Source organism: Tetrao urogallus (genome assembly GCF_951394365.1).
Source record: "Tetrao urogallus genome assembly, chromosome: 5".
In the NCBI taxonomy this organism is placed as follows: Eukaryota; Metazoa; Chordata; class Aves; order Galliformes; family Phasianidae; genus Tetrao; species Tetrao urogallus.
The window spans coordinates 53,998,062-54,021,940 of NC_136818.1; the positions used below are offsets into that span (position 1 = coordinate 53,998,062).

At 40.7% G+C, this 23,879-nt stretch overlaps 1 protein-coding gene across 1 annotated transcript in view; it reads left to right on the forward strand.

Annotated features, from left to right (window-relative positions):
• Positions 1 to 23,879, forward strand: part of SORCS3 (sortilin related VPS10 domain containing receptor 3) — a gene marked incomplete at both ends in the record, with an annotated part of 267,292 nt that overhangs the window by 60,489 nt on the left and 182,924 nt on the right. The window contains one exon of the mRNA XM_079535589.1: positions 18,300 to 18,367. Within this exon, the coding sequence (XP_079391715.1) occupies positions 18,300 to 18,367 (68 nt within the window). The remainder of the gene's footprint in view (positions 1 to 18,299; positions 18,368 to 23,879) is intronic.

The following is a 23,879-nucleotide window of genomic DNA, read 5'->3' on the forward strand; positions in this document are numbered from 1 at the left end:
GATCCATGCTGCACCTCATTTAGAAGATGACAAGGAAGATTTTATATTTGCCTTGTAATGGTAACTATTAGAAATAGACTGAAATTATCAATGGATTGTATTGTCTTCACATGTTCTTGGAGCATTTAGGCTCTAGATGATAGAATTATATGATAACCTTATATGATAACTCCAGAGTAATCCTGAGTTGTGCAGCATCCTGATGGCTCTGAGTACAGGGTGGCAAAGAAGGTGCGATCTGACTTTAAAGCGAATTTGCTTTATTCTGTCTCAGCACAGTTTCCTCTTCCCATGTAGTAGAGACTGTGTTGGACAGTCAGTTCACTAGCTCTAGAAATGTAAGATACAGACCAATCCACGTGTTGCCCAGGGCTCAGAAGTGACTCCAGTAAGTGCAACAGAGTCCTGTTCCACCTGTCAGGTGGAATATGAAAGTGCTTCTGACTTCTAAAGATGTAACTTGCTATTTCTGATGTGTTTGGACAAGGAAGTGCACTCTCCATCACTCTCAGATGCTTCTAGGAGGTGCCTCAAGAATTAAGAGTTTAGGCAGCAGTTAAAAGTCTGCTATCATTCGCTTGTTCTGCTGCTGGGGGCTTTGAGTCATAGAGACATTGCCAACATCTGTACTATCCATAGATCTCCATAAGGCATCGGTTATATGACCATGAAGCTTAGAACAGTGGAACATCTATTTGTCTACCTCCAAGGCTGCCTCTTTTCACATATTGTGATCCACAGATACTGCTCGGTAGAGGCAGAAGAATATTTTGCCCTTGTAGCAAATACCGTGGTCATATTCAAGTATGACCAGATGTGATAGATCTTATTCATGATTCAGTTGGGTAACAGCTGAACTTCTTGGGCATGGTACAAAACCCACTTGTCTAGGAGGGAAGGAAGCATGATCTTGTGGGTGAAAAATCTTTAGATTTGCAGGCTGGTTACGATAGTTTTCTAGCAGAACAACTGTCAAACTATGCTGACAACCTGTCCTTCCTGAAATTGGTAGGAATGGGAGTCTTTTGTCCAGATACTAGTGCTTGCTGAATACACGCACTTTGCAAGGCCTCATTTATTGTACACCTTCAGCAGACTGAGTTCTAGTAGCTTCTGTAAACAGTAGTATTAAATGTGATAGAAGCCATCAGAGAGAAGGAAGGGTTGTACGACGCATGTGATAAAAGGTGGTGTTTCCGAGAGTTTCTTTTCCTGTGCCTGATTTTTTTTTTTTTTTTGTTTGATCTTTTTTTCCTGTAAGCAATCTGAAGTTAAATTTGCATCTGCTTGATGGAATGAGGAAACCACTTTGTTTTCCAGATTGAATTAACTGAATGATATTTTTGTTCATTTTGCCTTTTAGGTGAACTTGATTTTCAAATACTGTTTAGAAACAAAATCTAGGTTTTACAAGAAACTAGTATGGAGGCTAGATAGTCTTATCAACAACTGTTTTGCTCTGATCTTATAAAACCTTGGCTGAATACTGCAGTACCTGTGGAAATCATCTTGCTCTCACCCTTTTAACAGGAGTGGTTATTTGGTTGAACTGAAAATAAGCAGGCCTGTATTAGACTTAGGAAGAACCTCAGAATTTGGAGTTTTTGGTTACAGTGCAGAATTCCTACTCCAGCTTTACACTGCAAATGAAATGGTCCTAGCAGAACCTTGGTTGCTTTGTGTGATGTCCATAGGTGTGCTGCCCTGCTCTGCTGGGCTGCTGCTCCATTTGGAGAAGGTATGTAGAAGTACGTGTTGGCTCCATGTGGAGCCATTTGAAATCTGATTCAGGGGTATCCCAGGCTGCAATACAGCCTACTAGTATCCAAGAGTGGCTTTGCATAAATAGACTGTATGTTTTGAGCCACCTCAACTTGCCTTTTTATAGAAGAAATGGTGATAAAGGGGTAATAAAGGAATGTATGTATATATAGCTATATATATACGTATATATATATATATATATATACGCACACTCCTTTATAGCTATCAGCTATCCTAAAATTAAAATGTGTGTTACATCATAGAGCCAGTGTTCTCTTACTCCAACTCATATTGCATAAATAGAGTTTCTATTACGAGGCATCAGAAGCCATTAAATTACAGAATCATTTGGGTTTGAGGGCAGACTTCTGCAGATTGTCTGGTCTAGTTCTTGCACTGTTCAGCTTCAAAGCTGTGTCCAGCTGTGAGGTTAGGTAACGTTGCTCAGAACCATTTTCTGAATGCCTCCAAACTCCTTAGGTCCCTGGTGAAGATTTGATCTCCTTTGTCATGAAGGGTGTCTACCCTGAAAATGTCACCTCATATAGTTCACTGGAAATTCCCTTGGTGCAGCTTCTGTTGTTGCTTGCCAGTAAGTTTGGTGTTTGCAGGTGAGACTTGGTACCTCTTTTTGTGGCAATGACCCATAAGTATGGGGGATCATAAATAAGGGAGGTCAAATAAGGAATCTCTGAGCTATTTCTGAACAGAGCTGGCAGTTTCCCATTTGAAAAATTCACAGTGAAAGTAAGATTCATTTTCTGCCCGTCTCCCTGTTTCATTAAATTCCTGGTCTCAGCAACAGATTCATTTTGGACTATTTACTGTTCTTGTTGCCATCTTTGTCATTGGAATGGGATATCAGCATGTTAATGCCTCATATAACCCATGAATGATAGTAGTGCACTGTCGCTCTTTGACATTTTCAATGCTCTGTAATTTCATTATCTGGTCATTCTTCCCTTTCCCTGTAGTGTAGTGTGTCTGACACGATGATTGCCACCTCTAATGTCTTTCTGCTACTATTTCTAAAGATTTTCCTCTATCATTATGGGTGGTTTGTCTTCCCCAAAAGGAAGGTAATTCTTCAGGTTGAAAAAGAACTTTATCTTACCTCCTCAAACAGTTTTATTTTCCTTTTTTATTCCCCCCCTCTTGTGGCAGAAATAATCACTTGCTGTTTTTTTGTGATTTTCTTCACTCTGAAGGATTTAAAATTACTGTATTAGATACATAAACATCGCTCTTCACTGTAATGTCATTACTTCTCAGGTGGAATAGGGGAGTTTTAGAATAGAGAACTCTGCTGCTCCTGTTCACTGTACGTATTATTTCTTTAGGTGCTATGATCTCTACCACAAAATGCAAATACAAGCCAGATATTTCACAATTCTCACTTGAAAATGGACTTTGAGAAACATATTACAATAAGAGAATGTTTAATAAGCGTCTTCTCCTTCGGCTCAGAAGCAGGGAGTTGTTGTATATTTCACATGGTTTATTCCTCTCTGTGGTCCACTTCAGACGCTCTTCTTGGCATTTCTTAGATTTCTTGTTACTGCAAGGATAGAGGACAGTGGCAGTGCCCTTGACTTTTTGTGTCTTACTGTGGTACATTATAGTGTGGTGCTCTTATTGGTTTGTCTTTTGAAGTGGAAGTCTGAGGATTGTTCAGTGGAGTTGAGAAGTGTCTTGGAGGAGTGTGAGGTTCTGTCAGTTGCTGTAGCAAGATGCTCTTCCCTCTAGTCTTGCTTTCCTAAGTGCAGTAAGTTCATGGAGTCAGCATCCATGGATGACTGATGGAAATCCTGCTTGCACAAGTTTTTGGGAAATGTGTCTGGATATCAAAAGTAGTAGAGGTCAGGGCTTGTTTTAGAGAAGCTCACCATGAATGTTTATATTAAACAAGAAGAATATGACCAGTAATAGCAACACTTAGGTGAACAGCAAAGAATCTTGTATTGATTGTAAGAGTAGGATTAAGTGCTGAGGGCATTATGGTGGGCAAGAGCTGGCACAGATAAGCTGGGTGATGGGCAGGACTGTTCATGAAGGCCGTTAGCCTAGGGTCTGTCTCTATGTGCTGCTGATTTACAGAAAAAAGAGATCAGCTCTCCCCTCTGGATTGAGCCCAGTGGAATTCAGTGAAAACCACGCTCCTTGGATTTGCTTCAACCTTTCTAAAGGCAGAAAACGCTAAAGTTTAATGTTTAGAAAAAAGCTTTATGGAAGAGAATTCTCGGCCTCTCTCTATAATCTTACTAAAGAGGCTATCTTGCTTTACAGCTTTAAATCTACACTGGACAGAGAGTTAGCAATTATCCCATAGGGAACAATCTTCTATTTTCTCGATGAGCTAATAGGTCTCTTGAATCTCTAATTTCTGTTGCACTGTGAAGATGTGGATGATTGTTATTAAAGGCCGTGAGAAGCAACTGGTCAGCTCATTGCTGAACTGCTATAATTTATGGGTGTCACGCATGGGCTGCAGTTTGCTTAACATTGCAACCCATGTATTCTAAATTGTTTCCATAGTGCTTGACCAGTAAAATTACAGGTTTATTATGTTTATGCAGATCTCTTGTTTAATCAAGAATGTAATGTGTGATGTGAATGCGAAGCTGTCGCTCTAAAATTACCCCTTGTACTCTTGATATAAGAGTGCTTGAATCAAGTTGGTTTTATTTCTCATTTATGTTTGAATGTAAATTCGATATTCTTGAATGTGAAGGGCTCATGGCACCTGCAAGTACCAGCAGTAACTGTTCAAGACTGCTCTGTGCTATTCTGACTTCAGTACTGCTAATTTGAGGCATTCAAAACATCCTGAGTCAATTTTCTCACTTCTTTTATGTTTGGAAAAAAATGTGGTGAAGTTCAGAAATGTTATGTAGCTGTATTTACAGTTAAAAGCAGCTTTCTATGCATGTGTGGGGGAAAAAAGTAGAGATGTTTTGGGAAGTATGCAGTGCTCCGTGAAGGAGAAATCACAGACTTTGAATGGATTTCTGAGCAAAATTTACAACTTACCCACTGAATTCAGAGAAGTGGGAACTGAGGGCAGTTTGGCTATTGTGCTGTGGTTGAATTTTTGTTTTGAATCATCACTGGTGTCCAAGAGCCAGGGCTCTATGAGAAAATGAAGTGCAGCAGTCCAAGAGAGATTACTTGAGCTGTGCAGTGGATGGCAGTATGCTGCTCTCTGACAGTTTGGTTCAAGGCTGAGCCCCTGATGCTCGTTGTAGCATCAGATTCCTAATGGGAGCTGCTGTTATTGCTGTAGTCTTTGGGTTTGTGTGTGAACTGTTGGAATTGGTCTTGTGCTGGTGTAGTTGGTGCAGAGAATCGCATCCATTACGTGTTGAAAGGATGGTGTGGAGAGTGCCTTTGTTGTAACAACTAGGGATGCTGATGATGATCTTTAGAGCATTTGATCCTTCTGTAAAGAACACAAAGAAATGCTTCTGGTCTGGAAAATGCTTTATAAGAAGTAGTTGGTGATGATAACCCTTGTGAAAGGACAGTCGTAAAACAGCAAAGGGAAAGTTGGCCTTTGGGCTTGTTCTTGACCACTGCAGCTTAAAAAGCTTGATCCTCACTTTTGGATCTACGTTATGTTCGTCCTTTGTGTTGTGGGGTGTTGTGGTTATTTCAGCTATTCTGAACGAGGTGTTTGCAGCCATCACGTGAGCTTTAGGAGTTGGGGGTGGTTCACTGAAGGAACAGAGCAACAGAGCTTGCACTATAACCTCTGGAGATGACCCTGCTTTACCTGACAAGGAATTGGCAAATTTATTCCCTAGTGTGTTTAAGATTTTGTGCTCAAGCACCATGTATCAATAGGATTGAATTTCACCTTCAGTTAAACTTTGTCACCCGTCTGTCCTTACTGCCATCTGTAGACGCCTGGACACTATTGATTCTTTCTAATCTGGGCTCTAATAAAGCAGAATGATGTATCTGGTGTGCCTGGCCATTCTCCAACCCACGTTTTCATTTCACAGCAAGTGTCAATCTTGTTCTATTGTGTGGATGATGCTAGAGAGACTGTAGGGTGAGGACTGACAGGGCAGTTCTGCTCTTGGGACTTCATAATCTTTATGAAGGCAGGATGTTGTGGTATGACTGATTACAGAGAGAAGAGATTATTCCCACAGAAATCTAGGGCTCTTGAAAGAGCAAAGAGGAGAACCAAGCTGTCAGATCTTACCAGACCTGTAACAACCATTACATTTAGTCAATCTCTATTGTTTCTTTGTATCTTAGCCATTCCCTCTTATGTTCCCCAAGGGCAGAAGGACTTTCACCAGCTTTGAGAAATTTCTGGTGGTGAGCATGTGGCAGTGCTGGGATAATCAGTGGGACTGTTACTGCTGTTTAGAGCCCTACCTTAGTGACAGATGATTGTTGGTTTTTCAGTGTAAGGTGCAAGGCAACTCTTCGGGTCCTAGGAGGGCAAAGAAGTGAGTCTTCTGGTTAAATCTAATCCTTGCTATGTGAGAATTGAAAGGGTTCTTAGGTTACGATATCCTATCTGATTTTTTAGTAGTGATCCCAGTTCAAATGATGATCAGCAAAGTCTCAGTTTGACCATGATTCCTATTTTCTCTGTGAAGAAGGATATGGGTAGTGGCTTGAAATGAAGACTGTGCTTAGATTTTTTGATGGCTAGCAGGAAAGAATTTTTCATTATTCTTGGTTCCATTGTGTAAGAGAAGGAGAATGATCTCATGAATTCAAACCTTCCTGAAAGTTTTCTGCTGCAGTGAGGTTGTAATAAAGAGTAAATAGGTATTTTTATCTGATCAACTGCCCCTGAACCCCAACCAATCACCAGACAGCTGAAAAAGTCAATGGTGCTTTGGATTTCTGCAGTGGTGTCTTGCTTCTTTTTTATAATCCACGTGCACAGTGTAGAATTTGTGCTTTTTAACTTCCTACCTTTTATGGCTTTGAAATTCTTAGCCATAATGTTGCATTAAAGAAGATCTGAATTCAAGTTCCTCTATTTTCTCAGCTTTTTTTTTTTTTTTTTTTTTTTTTAAGTAATGGAACACTTAAGTCTGTAAGAAAAATTGCCCTTGACAGCTTTAACTGCGCTGTTCCACATCTCCCCATGTAGACATTAACACAAGATATTTCTAAAGTGGGAAAAATATTTTTTTTCTTTCTGTCTTTCAGAGCTCAAAAACAGATGAATGTATTTTTTAAACCCCCAGATTTAATACTGGCTGACACCAGAAGATTTTTATTGAGGTTCTTTGCATACTCCTTCATTCTTTCCCCCACTACAAAGCTGGTGTCAGTCCTTCAAATGACAGACTTTTTTTTGGGAGGGGGAGGGACAGTTGTTGGGGGGGGGGGGGGAAGGTGCATTTTTTAAAATTTTTTTTCCTTCCTATGGGGTCAGATTTTATGTCCGTATGTTTTACTTTCTTTAGGAAATACTCAGCTGAGCAAAAATGTGGTGTATTATCTATACCTTTCTTCCAAATTTTTTATTTTCTTGGCAGGTAGAGAGCTGGTGAATAGCTGCTGTGGAGGACGAGTTGGAAGAACTGCAGGTTCAGACCTGCACTGTCATTGCTCTTCCTCTCTGATGTGGGTTGTATCCGCTGGGCTAGGGCAGTGCTGTGGGGTTACCCCATCCTCTTGGTGCCTCATAATCCTTAGCCCTAAGTTAGGTTCCTCCGGCAGGACATCTTAGAGACTCGGCTTTTATAATTTGCTGGGAAAGAGGCAACCTATCACACCTTTGAATTACAGAATCACAGAATTGTAGGGGTTGGAAGGGACCTCCAGAGGTCATTGAGTCCAACCCCCCTGCCAAAGCATTCACCACTTAAACCCTCCCATGGCCAAGCATGATGAAGTAGCAATCATGGTGTTAGCCAGGTAGTGCACTATTTGCTCACATTTCCTGTTCAACATGCGTAGAAGGCTGCTTGGTCTCTAGGTGAGGCTGTTTACAAGCTGTGGTGTTATGGATCATTTTCAGTCTGTTTTGCTGGTGTAGCTGCAGTCTGAAATACTGAAATGTCCAAGAGCCAGGCTCCATAGCATGTGCTTGTCCATCATATGAATGTCCATCAACCAGCTCCTACAGTTGTTTGGTTTATCACAAACAGCTTTGGCACTGTGGTGCTTTGGGCTGCTGACATTGCAACCAGCTAGCTCAGTGTGGTTGATGTACACAGAGGAATTGTTCCTAGCCTGGATTCTGGAAACATCTCATGATGCAGATTTCATGGAAGTCTTCTTGACTGAGCCCTTTGAAGGAGACGATGCTAGAGCTCCAGGGGTGTTTGGTTTGAGTGAGGAACAAGAACAGGTACTTTCTTTGCACAGGAATAAAGAAAGGAAATTGTGCAGGGAGAGTGCTTTCACAGCAACTGATGGAAATATTTTTGCTTATCTACCTAATGATTCATCACAAAGAATAAGAAAAAAACAAAAATGCACAATCCAAACAATGTAGCTGGTGGTGTAAGGGATTGAAATATTGTAGTGATCGTGAAATGTATGGTGTGACAGATATTTGAGTTCAGAATTACGATGAGACGAAACATAAAGTAATAAAGATGGCTGAACTGATCTTCACTCTTGATTTGAAAGAAATATCAGTAGAAAAAAGAGTTGCTAAGGAAGAATTTGACCTTGCCACAGCCGAGCTGATAAGTTTCAAAGTAGCTGTGGGCATCTGCGGAGAAGAACTGCAGTATAAACATAGGTTCAAGGTCAGAAAAGTGCTGTCAGTTTGACAGAATGCTTTTTTTATTACCTTAATATATAAGATAATCAGATCGTTTCATCTTTGTTGAATCTGTAATAATGTAAAAAATATGTTAATTGGCTAGTTAGCACTCAAACTGTTGCTTCTGACCTTTTGTCTATGGAGAGCCCTGACTTGTGCTTTTCTTTTACCTCCAGCACTTTCTGATCCCATGTCCTTGTTAGCCTTGAGTGACCCATGTCGGCTGTGATAGTCACGTATTCTAAGCTATCGCTTTTATTTTTGTTTCTTTTTTTCTGTAGTAATTCTCATACCTTGTTTTCACTACTACTTGATTACATTTGTGAATACTTTACCTAGACTTATTTAAAGAATTACAATTATACATTTTTATTCTAACAATGTTCCATGCGTTCAAGGTCTGGTGGTAAACATGTGGGAAGATCTAAATGCAGAACTTACCATGACAGAACAATCTGTGCATTTTGCCATTATTTTCTCTATGCTCATAGTTTTTATTTGGAAAACCACAGCAATCCTTATTTCCCTGGTCTGCTGCAAGCAAGGAAATATGCGAAAGTCAAAGGTGCTTGGATTTGATGCTAGCAATGACCCTGCAGTAGGCATGGAAGGTTTTCTAACTGGCCATTAAATGCAGAAACAAGGGTGTTTTTTTTTCCGACAGGTATGTCCTTCCCCTTTGTGGTAGCATCTGTTACACTTCAACTTTTGGACTGGCTCTCCTGGAGAGAGAAGGATGTTTTCTCAGAGTAATGTTCTGAGACAATAGTATTCAATTCTGAACAATAATATTGCCATTGCCTTGCAGGTGGGTGAAGTCAAGCATAGCAAGCTGGCATCAGAGCTGGAAATAGAATGGGGAGGCTCCAACAGCCATTGCCTCTCTTGACTGCTGGGTCTGTAAGCAGCCCACACTGCAGACATAGTGACTTGTCCATCTGTTGCTGTCCTGTCAAAGGCAAGGCTCTGCCTTTTGGGAGCACAACAGGTGTGACTTCCTGTTCTTTGATATAGTAGCTAATTCTCCTGATCTAGCAGTGAAGCATTTCCACACAAACAAGTCAATCTTTGAGTCATACTCTGGAAAGGGCTTCAAGAGGTTAAACCTCTTCTGAGGGAGAAAGTCCTGCCTCTGCTCCATCCAGCACAAGTTAGAATGGTTCACTGAAGTCTAACTAAGGACAATCATTGATCTTCGTATGTATGTGTGTGTGTATGTATGGAGTATGAAGTCTGAAATGGAAGAACAAAGAAATTTTTATTTATTTTTTTCAGGGGAAGCTTTATGGGAGCTGTTTTTCCTCTCTCACTTTTAGAAAAGGCTCAGACAAAATTCTTCACCTAGTTTAGTTTTCTGTATGAAGTCAGTCTGTCTTCAATCCTCAAGGAAAACCTTCACCTATCCTGGCAGTTTATAACGTCTCAAAGGGCTGCTCTGTCTTAACTTCTGTCAACTTTATAGTACTTTTTTTTTCTCTTTAATTGTGGGCTGTCCTCAGAAGGTAATGCGCCCAGACTTGGACTTCAAGTCATTCTTCCTTTTGAGATCTCCCTGTCAGAAGCTTTGAATTGCCCTTCAGTAGGTATGTGACTCCACAGAGTTAAAATGCTGCACAAAATCTGGTTCGCAGATGGTATCAGAAGATAATTGGAAGGAGAACGGAGCTGGCAAAGTAACTGGGGCCTTTTTTCATTTTCTTCTTGAACTTAGGTAGAGGTGTGCGCACAGCAACTTTAAAACGAAGAAGAAGAAAGTGGAAAAAGATAAATTAAATTTCCCAAGGCTTCAGCAAAGGGGAAGAATTGGAAGATATGATCCAGCATAGGTTGCTGAATCAATAAAAATAAATTATGAGTTCTTTGCTATCAGCTCTTATAATGTATGATAGGGGGACCTTAAATCATATCACCTCCTGCCAGGAGAGATTATATATATGTCTAACTGACTTACACAGAGATAAAGCTCAGGCTTCTGTTATTTTAAGCAATCTAGATGTTTTTTCTGGTGGGAACGTGTGTTTGTGTGCAGCAAGGCCATCCAGAGGAGCTGGGAATGATTTTGTGGTACACAACTTTGTCTCACCAGAGGTGTGGATCATGTAACTCAGAGGGGGCTTTTCCATCTGTCTTTAACAACTGGTGCTACTTGTAAGCTGCTAATAGTGTTGGTGTGTTTGTTCACGATAGTCTGGAATTCTTAAATGTCTCCTGTGTTTTATTGCTGTTCTTAAAAAGGCAGCTAATTCACCATGCCTTTCTCAGAGGCTCTCTCCGGGGGGGCTAATAAATTTACCAATACTTAGCTTTTATGGAGTACTTTTCCCCTACAAGGAGGACAAATGCTTTACGATCTGACCCGGTAGCTATGTTTACGGCTCCACTGCAGCCTCTGGGATAGAATCCAGCTTCTCTCTAAGGGCTGATAAACCATGCTGGAGGCCTTTCTTTTATTTCTTCAGGAAGGAGATGTTAAGAAAGTGATTATACTTTGTGTGTGCACGCTAAGTGTAAGTAGGTAGTAGGCAGAAGGTATTTGATGAAACTCAGGATTTACCAGTATGGGTTTTGAATGTTCGTTGGGGGTGGGTGGGTAATATATTCCCTATATATCTTTATATAGAGAATATTGTGCACTTTTTAACGTGCACTAGAGACGTGGAAGAGCAATGTGGCTGACCTGCTAGTGGCTACAAATATCTCTCATTTGATTAAACACTGGATCTCTGCTTCGGGAGGAAAATCTGAATACATTCCTGATGCTTAAATCCAAAAGCATGAGAGTCTACCAGGTTTAATTCAGAATCGTTTCTCAATAGGGAAACGCATAGCACTGGGAGGCATCTACCTCTGTTGGAGTCAACAGGTTCTTCTTTGATAGGCTGTGTTCACAACTGAAATTGCTAAAGCAGGGGGACTCAGTATGCTTGGATCCTGTCCTGCTGCTGCTGGAAATCATGCAGGAGGAGGAAGGTGTGTTTTCCAGCACTGTCTCTTTGTATGAAGTGCTGTAGTGTTGCTTTTCTGCAGATTCTGTTCATCTACCCCAAGGTCTGGAAATGGGAATTTCAGACTGCTGCTTTCATCCAGAGTGTGCTTTTGTGTAGGTAATGTGATTTGTTGCTGGTGTCCTGAGGGAATCCATGGGAAGAGTTTTCGTGGTCTGGCTCCAGCTTATTCTGCTGTCTGCTTTGTATGGTGAAAAAAAAGGGGAAGAAAGAGTGTACTCTGGCATCTTTCATACTGGAAAGTGAAAAGCGACATGGGCAAGAGAGGGATTAAGGGAAAATATCATTCTTTTAGTTACTAGTTCTTGTTTTGAGGGCAAATTTGACAGCCTCAGCCGTTTGGAGATCATAGGTTCACTGGAACATGTTTTGCTTTTGTGTGTGATCTTGGGGATTTGTCTCTTTCAATTTCGGAGGGCTCTTTTGCTAGCACTGCCTGAAGCCACCCACAGATCATTTATCTGGAGACTTTTTTTTTTTTTTTTTTTTTGTAAAAAAAAAAAAAAGGTCCTTTGCTTAAGATGACATCTCTTTGCTCATGCAGAAATGTTGCTCTGATTTCCAGTGGGCACGATTTGGCCTGCATTTGCTGTTAGCACCTTTGTTGCTTTTCTCTTGTGTCTAAGGATATGCTGTTGCTTGCAAGTTTTAGTATCTAGAGTTGTTTCCTTCAGATGCATGCAGTGGACTGGGGAAAAGTTTAGTGTTGAAGTTGTAGATGGTCTTTCACTAATCACTGTTCCTTTGCACGAGCTCAGATTGCAGCTTTGTCTTTCAGGATATGTTTGTTAGTCTAGATCAGCTAAATCTGTTGAGGTGGATTATTATCAACCATGTAAAATTCCTGGATGGAGATTCTTCTTTAGAATGAATTAGTCTTTAATTTGATTTTTTCCAATGAGCTTGCAAAGTGAATTGAAGCAAACTCAAAACACTGATTTGGATTTCTCTTCTTGAGTGTTTCTATATAGAGAAACACTTAATTTCTCCCCACCTCTGCTTCCTCATTGGTAAAACAAAGACAACATTACTTGTCTTTTCTCATAGTTGTGGTGCTTGCTGAATCCGTTAAAACCTGTGAAATTCATGTTCTTCCCATGGCTGCTTTGTAATGGTGCTGTGTGCTTCTTCCACTCCCAGGTATAAGCAACTTAGCACTTAGGCTTCCAGGTTAAATGAGGATGGTGGTGTGCATGATCACATGTGTACACATGATATACGTCTGTGGTGTTTGTGTGCTGGGGGGGGGAATTCTGGTGGGATAAGGATTATGCAGCAACTGTTTTTGAGAACTGCTAGACCTTGATATAGGTAAATGCTTTTGCTGAATCTGCCTGAGATGGAGTTAATATATATATATATATATATATATATATATATATATATATATATATATATATATATATATATATATATATTTTCACATAGCAGCTTGAATTTTTGACTAAAGCTCTGTTCACACAGTAGAGTTATAGCTTTTGCTGAATGGTTGTTGCACAGTGTCAAGGTTTTCTGTTTTTTACTTTGCTCCCTGGGCATAGGGGAGGGATGCAATGAGGGCACCTGATTCAAGCTGTCAAAAGGGATATTTCATCCTATTTAGTATTGTGTGCAGTGATAGAAATCAGAAAGTAGTCTTTGCAAGGTAACCACTGCTGAGAGACTTGCTGGGCATCGGCCTGGTTATGGAAGGCAGTCAGTGATGGCTTTTTTCCTCTTTCCCCCGCATTTATTATTCCCCCCCATTTCTCTCAAATGAAAACTTTTCTTCTTGTTCTTCTGATTCTCTTCATCCCACTGGAGTGGGGTGTGAGTGATAGTCTGCATTGGTCCTCAGCTGCTGGCTGAATTCAAACTACCCCACACATCAGCACTAACATATATTGAACACAGATATGTTCCCACATTTGTGTAGAGAAACAGATATTGGTGGCTTTTGCTCGAATTAGCTTTGAATGCAGATAATGGAAGAAAGATTATATAACTTACCCTGAGTAATTCCATTGGCTTGTTGGTAAGGTCATCTTTTAAAGGGTCAAAATTAATAAATAAAGAGAAGAAAGAAACAAGCATCTAGGGACCTCCATAGCACAGTGCCAGTCCTCAAGCTTTTGAAGCCTATTTCCTTCATTGTGAGCAGTTCCCCAATACTGGTTCCCAGGAGCTGTGCTTACTGCCATTTTTAATTTATGTATCGGGCTCTATGGCTTGGGGAAAGGTGGCTGAAAACTGTGGGCAAGCTTCCTGTGGTTGGTGCGTGGGGCAGAAAAGGTTTCAAAGATCATGAAAGTAGGTCTGTAGGCAGGAAATGGAGTCTGTGACCCTAGCATACCAACACAAGCTAGCAAAGAGCTCTCATTTTTTCATGTGTAAATCTGTCCACAGTTGGGTTTTTTTTGTTCTGCTGTGTGCTGCCCAGTGCTCATCCCTTTGCTCGTTATTAGTTACTTTCTTTAAATATGTGGACAGGGCTGCTGATGTGCTGTGTAATTCTCTGTGCTGATAAAGCAGGATCACTTAGAGGGGAGATGAATTTCATGAAGTAGGTCAGTGCTAGCCTTTCAGACATCTATCTGAATTGATCACCGTTCTCTTTGGCTGCTGCTCCTCTTCTCCAATATGGGTATCTCCTGATGGGGGAGCACGACTGCCATTGTCTCGGTGTTTCTTGCTCATTCTGAAGTTCACTATCAACCTGCTGAAGAAACTGCAATGTCTTTTCACTTTAATTTGTGGATAAGAGTAACGTATCTACTGTGGGGTATGTGCAAAGCACTTTGGCACCTTGGAATTGGCACGATCTGGAGGAGGGTTTAATGAACTAAAGTAAATTTCCTTGGTAGTAAAATTTTATGAGGACAAAAGATTGCTATACCACCAAATACTCGGGAGAGCTGCTGAGCACTCTTGTGATTTATGGGCTCAGAGATTCCTAATAATTTTCTGAACAATAGGAGCCCCTTCAGGGATGTGTTTTCAATGTGGAGAGAGACTTCTCTTCCCCTTTCTGTTTATGTTTTTCTCTACTTTCACATCAGTCAAATTGTGTCATGACTTGAGTTTGTTGCATTGGGCAATCTTGAAGACCTGCTGGCTGTAGTATAAACAAGAGGTGCATCATATCAGACCTAAATTTAGTGGGTTAGTACACTTTTACAGTGGGATGTAGGATTTGAAAATACCAGAAAATCTTAAGCTGTATTAGTGAATTAGTCACCGAGGATAAGAAAAAAGCCAATTCCTGTCAATTACACAGAGATGTTACAGCAGGGTATTTGGCCAACAGTGCAGTTTCTGGAAATAAGTGAACAAACAAAAGCATTTGGGATGTGTATATGTAAAACACAGTGCAGAAGAAAGTTATTGCAGGACTAGGAGGTCATTTATTTCCAAAGGAAAAAGAATAATTTTTCTGATTATCTCCCATCTCCACTTCTGTCTTGAAAACTGAAACAGTTTATTGAATTTTCAGGTCATTTAGTTTTGTGTAAGCTCAGCTTTAAATTGCATTTTCCAGAGGGTTTGTATTGCCTTGAGGGAGCTGTAATTCAGCCTGACCTATTTCCCAGCTCTGTCCTGCAGCCTGGTCCTCCTGTTTTCCTTTTCTCCCAGCTGAGCTGCTTGGTACCCTCAGGGCTACCTGCCTCTGGGGTGTCCAGGGAAGTGCTGCAGCCTGCCCTGTGGGAGGAGGAGGAGGGACTCTTCCCATCTGAGTGATGCTCCCTGGAGCCAGCAGTATGAGCCTGGAGAAAAATGCAGTTCAGCATTCAGCTGACTTGAAATTAATTTTTGGGGGGTTGATTTCATGAACAGACAAGACAGTTTCATTTGGGACTATGAAGGTGTTTTCTTCATTTTTACTAAAGAAAAGAAATGCTTAAGTGAAAGTGGTTTTTCCTGAATCAATACCACTTGAAACTTTTTTTTCTCCAGAGCAAAATGTTTTCATCTTAATTTAAGTGAAAGTCTGGGCTGTGGGGTAGAAATTCTAGGTTTCCCACACTTCAGTTGAAGAACAAAATGTATATGTATTTTTTTTAAGCAGCAAGCTAAATGTGAAAACTCCAATTTTCAATTGAATTCAACTTTTAGAATGAAAACTGTCAAAATTTTAATATGAAATTACTGTGACACAGAAAAGGTATGGTTATTAGTTAACACTGATGAACACAAGCTAAACTTTGTAAAAAAGTGAACATTGGAATCAAATGTCTTGACTTGAATCAGTGAAGGTCTTTCTTCTTTCTTTCAACTGTCAGAATTCAATTTTGTACATAAGAAAAAATGTATAACTTTCTTTTACTTCCATTCTGCTGAAATGTTTCTGCTGAAATATTCATGTACGCAAACATGCTGGGAAATGGGGTACTTGCTTAGAGCTGCCCATTCACCCTTAGAATTACACCATCATAGAATGTTTGAGGGAAGGGGCCTTTAAAGGTCACTTAGTCTAACTCCCCTGCAAGAACAAGATCACCTCTAGCTCCATCAGGTGCTCAGAGCCCCTCCAGTCTGACCTTAGGTGTCTCCAGGGATGGGATACCCACCTTGCTGGTAGTCGCTTAGTGGCATGGCTGGCTCCAGCATGACATAGAGGTCTCTGAACAGCCTCTTGAAATGCTTTGAGGTTTTCCCTTTGCAAGGCTGTGTCAAAAGGACCGTTTGAGAACAGATCAGTAACCAGACATATCTTTGGGCTCTGACTTGTGCCTTAACCTCATGTAAGCTGCCTTCCTAGTAGCACCATTTGCACCTGCAGTCTCCTGCTGTGAAGCTGCGGGGAATGTGCCCTTGCAGTGTTTGTCGGGTAGGCTGTATTCAAACCTCTCCAATCTTCTCTGGTCTTCAAGCTTCCAAACTATTGTGAGCATTACCTGTATTGAATTTCAACAATATTATCTCAAAAGTCAGTGGGATGGGATAGAGGTCTTTGGGGCTTACGAGGTGAGTGGTTCTGTGGGCAGTGTGCTACCTGCGGCTGCCCTGTGGTAGTGGGGTGTCAAGAAACTCCTGCTGCTTCCTGGTACTCTCTGTGAGATTGAAGTGCTAAGGCATGGTTATGCTTTTGTTCTCCACACCTTGACAAAAGGCAGAGCTGGATTTTTGTTAGGCATCCTGGGTGGAAATTTCAACAAGTCCTACTAAACAGCATGCCTTTACTTTGGATTAATACCCAGGAGCTGAGTAGGATTCAACCTCCTCCTGCAGAGCTGGCATTATCCTGCTGTTTGCATGGTTTAAAGCAGACCACTGACATCTTCAAAAATACAGAGCACAGGGGATGTGAGGAGAGGCATACAGGATGCTGGGGGATTATGGTTGCTGCCTCCATTTGGAATTGCAACTTCAGGAAGAATTATCCTGATCAAACTTCAGCAGAACAGAGAAGAAAGGCTTAACTTAAGAAGTTTAGATATCCAGGATCTGCTGGCTTTATTGAAAGTTCTGCTTCCTGGTTTCATAGTGATTAGGTGTCAAAAGAGGGAAACTACCTCTCTGGAGCCGTGAGCAATAAGAAAGGAGTCACTTCTGGCAAGGCAGTGCTTGTGCTGTGGGGCATGGCTTCCAAGAACCTCTTGAGAGAATCTCTGGAGTTGTAGGGTGCATTCTAAAAACATTACTCATAAGGTTTTAGTTGCAGGCTGTACTGCTTCCATTAGTTGGTGTAAAGGGATGCTGTGTGGATGTGCCTTGATGGTGGTGACTGGCAGCTGGTTCTTCTCCATTTGTATGGAAAGGTGTGTGCAGGATTTAAGTTGCAATAAAAAAAGGCATTGTCCTTATTTCCCCACTGCACAGAAACAGTTTAGGCTGACATGGACTTGCATATGCTGACTCAAATCTGCCTGGCAGGTTTCTCTTCACACCCTGCTGGAAGCAGCTTGGCTTTTATCTCCTTCCTAAAGGTCTCTGCGTGGGGAAATAAAGCGAAAAATGCAATCGGGGAGGGGGCTGTGAATCCAGTAGAGAGATGGATGCTCAGAGCATCTTTTTGAAAGCCATTAAGTTGGGCACTGACTGCATAGTCACGTATCAAGGTCCTTACAATTTGAACAGGTCTCTTCCCGGTACTATGCTGACAGTAACAGACTGCTGCAGCCTTTATGATATCGATTAATCCTTTGGTATTTTTCCTTTCTGCAGAGCTTTTAAACTCCTCACCCAGTCTTCACCCAGCAGCCTTACAGCTGGGAAACCCAAATAAAAGGAGTGGCAAGTCCCATTGCTGTGGGAGGAGGAAAAGGGAGGGAGAGAACAGGTCTTTTGGAAAAAGGGAAGTAGAAAGGTCCTTGTTGCAGCAAAGGTAGTTTTGGGCAAAATGGATTGCTTTGGTGGATAGGGATCTTCATAAACAAACATGCTATTACTATCCATGATGATGAGGCAGTTCACATCAGCATCTTGAGAGAAAAAGAAAAATGTCAAATGTAATTTCTGATTGGGCTGTTGGATTAACAAGGATGCATCCAATTCCATTCCTTACCTTGAATAACATAGGTATAGAGAGGGCAACTCACAATGTTCAGTTAATTCCTGTTGGCAGGTTTTATTTCAAATGCAAAACGTTTCTAGGATTAGAATAAATGTTACTGGTTACATGATGCATTAAGGGAATTATTTTTCCTTTTTTTTTTTTTTTTTTTTTTTAAACTTGATCTCATCACTGCAACCTTAATGAATAAATTCTAAGCCTTCCTTTGGGTGATTTCAGATGCCTTCTGTATTGTTACACAGTCTAAAGGAAGTTTTTTTTTTCTTTTCCCTTTCTCTTCTAGGTGATACTCATTCTGACAAAGCTCTATGACTTCAACTTGGGAAGTGTTACTGAAAGCTCACTGTGGAGGTAAGCAGATCATGCAGAACACAGTACTGGTGTGGATGTGTGCACTGTGTCTCTTGTAAAACTGGAGGATGAGTGAGGGGGATTGAAGATGATCTGGGGAGGAGAGGGAAGGGAGTATGAGGTAGACGTGAAGTTGCTTTTTGAAAGAGGACACGTGATTGAGAAAGCATTGATTTAACAAAATGAGGTCTGCATATGAGAGGCTTTCTTCAGGTAAGGCATTTCCTTGATGCCCAGAGGTGGTTGGTTTCATTCAGTCCTTTTGAATGTCCTCTTTTCATTTCCAAGACCCTCTGCCACTATGCTGGTAATGAGAGTATTCTCTGTAGATGGCAACATGCTTGCTGGAGCAAGTGTCCAAGATGATTTACAACTGAGTTTCTGGTATGATCTTAGTTAATCTCAGTCATGTTCCTCTGCCTTGTGAGGTGGTCGTCTCAGCAGTGAATCGGTGATGCTTGAGGCTTTGAGGGCAGTAGCCACAAAAGTACTGGAGATCACAGTGAGGTACTGGCATCTCCTGTACTATGGGTTAACTCTGATAATGTCACATGCCTGTCATGTGTCATGTTTCTGATAGTGTGCAAGAGGTGGAATGTCTTGGCTTGGGAAAGCACGCTACTGGACAGAGTGTATGTGTGTTAAATGAGGGGAAAAAAAACCCAAACATGCAGAACACCCCTGGAAAAAAAAAATAAATAACTGAAGGCAGCCTAATTCCCTAATCTCTCCAAATCAGCAATAGTTTCTACCTGCTAGGAACTGCTCTCCCTTCTTATAGCCCACCTGTGGTGTGGAAAGGGCATGACTTTAGTGGAATTGTTATTAGGTGGTTTTTACTGTATGGACCAAAAAAAAAAAAAAAAAAAAAAGGAGAGGGGGAAGGAGTGGTAGAGGCATAGGGGAACCACAGGTGCCTTGTATTAGATTTACCTTTTCTGTCATGGATGTTACTCAACCTCCAGAAATTGTAGTTGGTGAAAGTTGTCACTGTTGTAACTGTTGTTCCAGGTGTAAGAAAGCAGCTTCTGGCCAGGTGATCTATTGTCCTTTCTTCCAAAGTTAATTTAAAAGCCCCTGTTTTGAAAGTATGTTGTAGGGTCATCTCCATTAATACACTGAAGGGTTAATTGTTTAGTAGAGCTCTTGAAACTTCTCAGTTTGCACGGTTACTCCAAAGCCTAATTGCACTGCACCGTGGTAATCTGCAAAGGTATAAATAACCATGCAGCTAATAAGAGAGAACACAGTAATTTCCACTTACTTCACACTTTTCAAGATATTTAAGCCTCAAAACTTTTGCCTGTTTACCTAGCAAGTACAAATGGTGCTGTAATTGTACTTTAAATGTAATTGCTTAGCAATCTGCTCTACATAAATAATGTAACAAGCAGACAAATTCTGTTCTGATACTGATCTCACAGCAGCACCTGAGCTCTGCAGAAAGGTAACAGCAGTATGTCTCCTGGAGCTTTCCCAGTGGCAGAAATAAGGTAGTTGATAATCTTGGGAAATGTGAATGGGTTTCAGGTGGTTCTGGAACACCTCTGTTTCTCTTCTGCGGTGAAATAGAGGCCACTGTGTGGTCCAGAGACTCAGAGAAGTAGAGAAGTCAGAGTTCCTGGGTTCTTTTCCAAGATTTGTGAGGAATAGTTGAGGTAAGAGCTAGCAGGCAGAGTTCCTGGGTTCTAAAACTGGAAAATTAAGGATGAAACCATACTACACTTCAGAGGGAAGTGTGGGTTTTTAGAGAACAGCTTGAACTTTCTCTGGAAAGGATGTTGTAGCAATAGAAGCAGATACTATGTGGAAACAATAAGCCCAGACTACTTTTTTCAGGATATTCTGTTACATTTGTGCATTAAGGTGTCTGAAACTTTGCATTATTTAAATAGATACTTTTTAATGCTTTCTCATAATTTCTGAGAACCTGAAAATTTCACAAGGAGAATTTGTTTTATGGAGCAATTTTTAGTCTTCTGACAATATAATTGCTTTCCTTATTTTCTTTTCTGTAGACTCCTTCAAAACCATGTTGAAGTCTCAGGTGCTGGGTAGGCTCCATTGAATGCAGATATCATAGAATCATAGAATGGCCTGGGTTGTAAAGAACCTCAAAGATCATCTAGTTTCAACCCCCCTGCTATGTGCAGGGTCACCAACCACCAGCCCAGGCTGCCCAGAGTCACGTCCAGCCTGGCCTTGCATGCTTCCAGGGATGGGGCATCCACAACCTCCTTGGGCAACCTGTTCCAGTGCCTCACCACCCTCTGAGTGAAAAAACCTCCTCCTAATATCTAAACTAACTCTCCCCTGTCTTATTTTAAATCCATTCCCCCTTGTCCTATCACTATCAACCCGTATAATAAAATATGTTGTCATCAGCAGGAGGTCGTGAAATTTCCATTATTTTTTCTCTTTCTGTTTTCTGGGATTATTACTTGTTTTTCTTCTAACCAAGTGCCCTGTCTATCTGAGCAACAGTGCTGTGATGCCTATTCTGAGTACTGGGCAAACGGTTGCTGCCATAAGAAAGGAGTGGCTTTTGTGGCGGAAAGAAAATAATCGCACAGCAGTGCTTCAAAGGATGCAAAGATAGAGTACAGTGGAATGCAATCTTCAAATATCATCATGCCTCCACCTGCTTCATGCATCAAAAGCTTTTGCTCTGTTTCCCCCTGGGTTATAGCATGAGATATTTCTTTTAATGGAAAATGCTATATAAGAGAAATTTCTAATTCCTGTATTTAAATATGAGGACAAGTAAATCGATATGAAAACATCCTGAATGTAATTAAAAAAGAGAGCCAGAGCAGGAAAGAATTAAAAGTTATATTGGATACTGCTCTTCTATCAGGCTGATAAGAATTTAGAGGAAATGCTAGTCAGCATTTGAATGCAGGAGCACGGATGTGGCTCTAGTAAGTAAATCCATATTTCTGAGGCCCAAAAATATCACAGAAAAAGCCTCAGTTGCTCCTGAAACAGTCAGTCTTGAGGCAGTAAGCTTTGAGGAAAAGCACACATCCTTCCATATTGTGAATGCTGCATCTCTTCTTGGTAACAAGGAATATCTGTCAGTCGGGGGTCGGGGTTTGTAGTTTTGTTTTTCTCACTTAGAGAGTAGAGGAGATTTCTTTTTTTCCTCCTATGAAATAAAGCTACCTTATTATGATTGTACTTGTGATGATGTGAGACATCAAAATTTACTGAGAAGTCTTTTCATAGAGCAGGATATATAGTTGTAAAAATTAGGTAAGCTTTTAAGGTATAGCAACATTTCATTGCTTCTCATTTCCTAATAAAATATCTTCATTGCTAACCCTTGAGAATCCAGCTACCATTCCGTCTGCTCTTATTTAAAAGTTGTATGAAGAAATAGAACTGTGTTTTCTGTAGCATTTTCTTTTTAGTGAGCGCTTCATTTTTAATAAATGGAAAACAGTCCTCCCTCTTAATCTATAATCTGGAATGATTTTGATTTGAAGTGCTATTTGAGAACCTCCAGTTCCCAAACCCTCTGTCGCCAGGATCCCTGCACCCAACTTCAGCTCCCACAATGAATGTAATCATGCAACAGTCATCCATCATGAAATATGAACTGTGACTGCAAAGAGTAGCAATCAGGATCCTTCATGGAACTGTGGTCTCAGGAGGCATCTGTCAAGCCCAGAGGAATGAAAGGGTTAGATATGCAAAATACAGTGTGTAAAAGACATCATTCACAACTAAAAGTTGAAGGCTGAATTTTTAGCTTGTTTTTCTGTGTAAAATTTCAAACAAATCTCATTAGGACAAGAGAAGTCTGTTCAGTGGTTTATTTCTACAAATGCATGTTTACAACACTTCCAGGTGTTGTGACTGATAGATGAGGTTTGCTTTCAAATGTATGCTGTGCTCAAATGTAATATATGGGGTGCTCTGTAGGTTAGAGGCATAAAGTCCTTTCATTAGTTAATCTTGTTGCTATCCAGTTGTTTCCTTTTTGCTTTATGAGTACGAATAATCGGGAATGTATTGAGGTCCTTTTCCTATTCTGTAGACTTCTAGAATTCAGAATTTTTTACAAGCAAAGGAGGAGTCTTACAAAAATTTCCTTGCTTGTTGCTAATCCTGACTCCTGTTTAATCTGTACACTTCTGAGATACACGAACATGACATTCTGTGTAAGTATTTAAAGTGTTCTCATCTGCTTTTGCCAGTGTAGGATGAGCAGTTTTCTTGTAAGATAAAACTGGAGTAAAAGTGATTTTCGTTTGGTTGGTTTTGTTTGTTTCTTTGCTTTTGTTATTTTTTTCTTTGTTGTCACCTTATTTACTATCTAGGAGCTCTAATTATTAGTACTTCTAATTGTTTGGCTTGTGGTAGCTAAAAGGCAGTCTCCATCCCAAGGGAACTTTCAATCTCAGATGAAGGCAAAGGAACAACAGGGTGATTCAACAGACGAGAAGCCCAAGTTACCAGGGAGTTATTTATGCTCAATGTAATTGCCATGAATGCAGCACATCAGCTAATTGGGCAGTGGGGAGCAGTTCACATCTTCTTCCAAAGTGTGAGTACTTGCATGTGTCAGCTCTGAGTCCCTGCTGCCATTTTACCCACCTTTGATGAGTCCCCTGGAGTTTCCATTCTCTGGCTGTGGTCCCAGGCTAAATCATCTGATGGCATATAATGCTGGCCTATGCATTAACCCATACTGAAAAATCATAACTGGCTTTTTTTTTTTTTTTTTTTTTTTTGAGATTCTAAAATATCACTAAAGTTATCTTATATATATTTATTTTTTGTTTTCACGCATTTTAACCAAGAAATTGTGTTTCCATGGCAGCAAAAATCCCCACTATGTAGTTTGTTCTTGTTTTGTTTTTCACTCTTGTGGCTGTGCCTGTGTTCTGTTGTCTTAGAGCTGTGTAGAGTTAGGAAAAACTTTCAGCTTTTTATGAGAGACAGCTGCAAAACAGATCAGCTACAACTCCAAGCTTGGAGCTGAGAGAGGTAAAACCACTCAACTTGGTTGCAAGCTGCTTCATATCTTGTATGGTTCTTTCATTCAATTCTGTTTGAATTACCACAAGCTTATGTGGTATTTCTTATTATATCCTTGCATTTTACTCTCCCACGCTGTCTTCAGAGGCCACCAGCATCTTTTGGTTTACTTCTAGCATTTGTTCATGCTGCTTTCTGTGCCTTAGGTTCATGCATTACGCGTGCAGCTGGCTTCAGATAGTGCTGCCCTGCAGGCGTGAAATGGTGCGATAAGCCTTGGCTTGCCTTTAAGAGCTGGGGTTTAATCTCCCTCCTCCAAATTTGCCTGTTTGCAAGACAGGTGAGGATGAAGAGAGAGCCTGCGAGATTCAGTGAACATGACTGAAATTTCCATGCCGTCCCTTGCAAAAAAGGTAATCTTGAACCAGGTCATGGCCCAGAACCTCGTTAAAAGGGATTCTTCCCCACTGGTGATGCATTATTTAGACTGCAGAGCTGAGATAAGCAATTCCCAGCTTGTGCCACT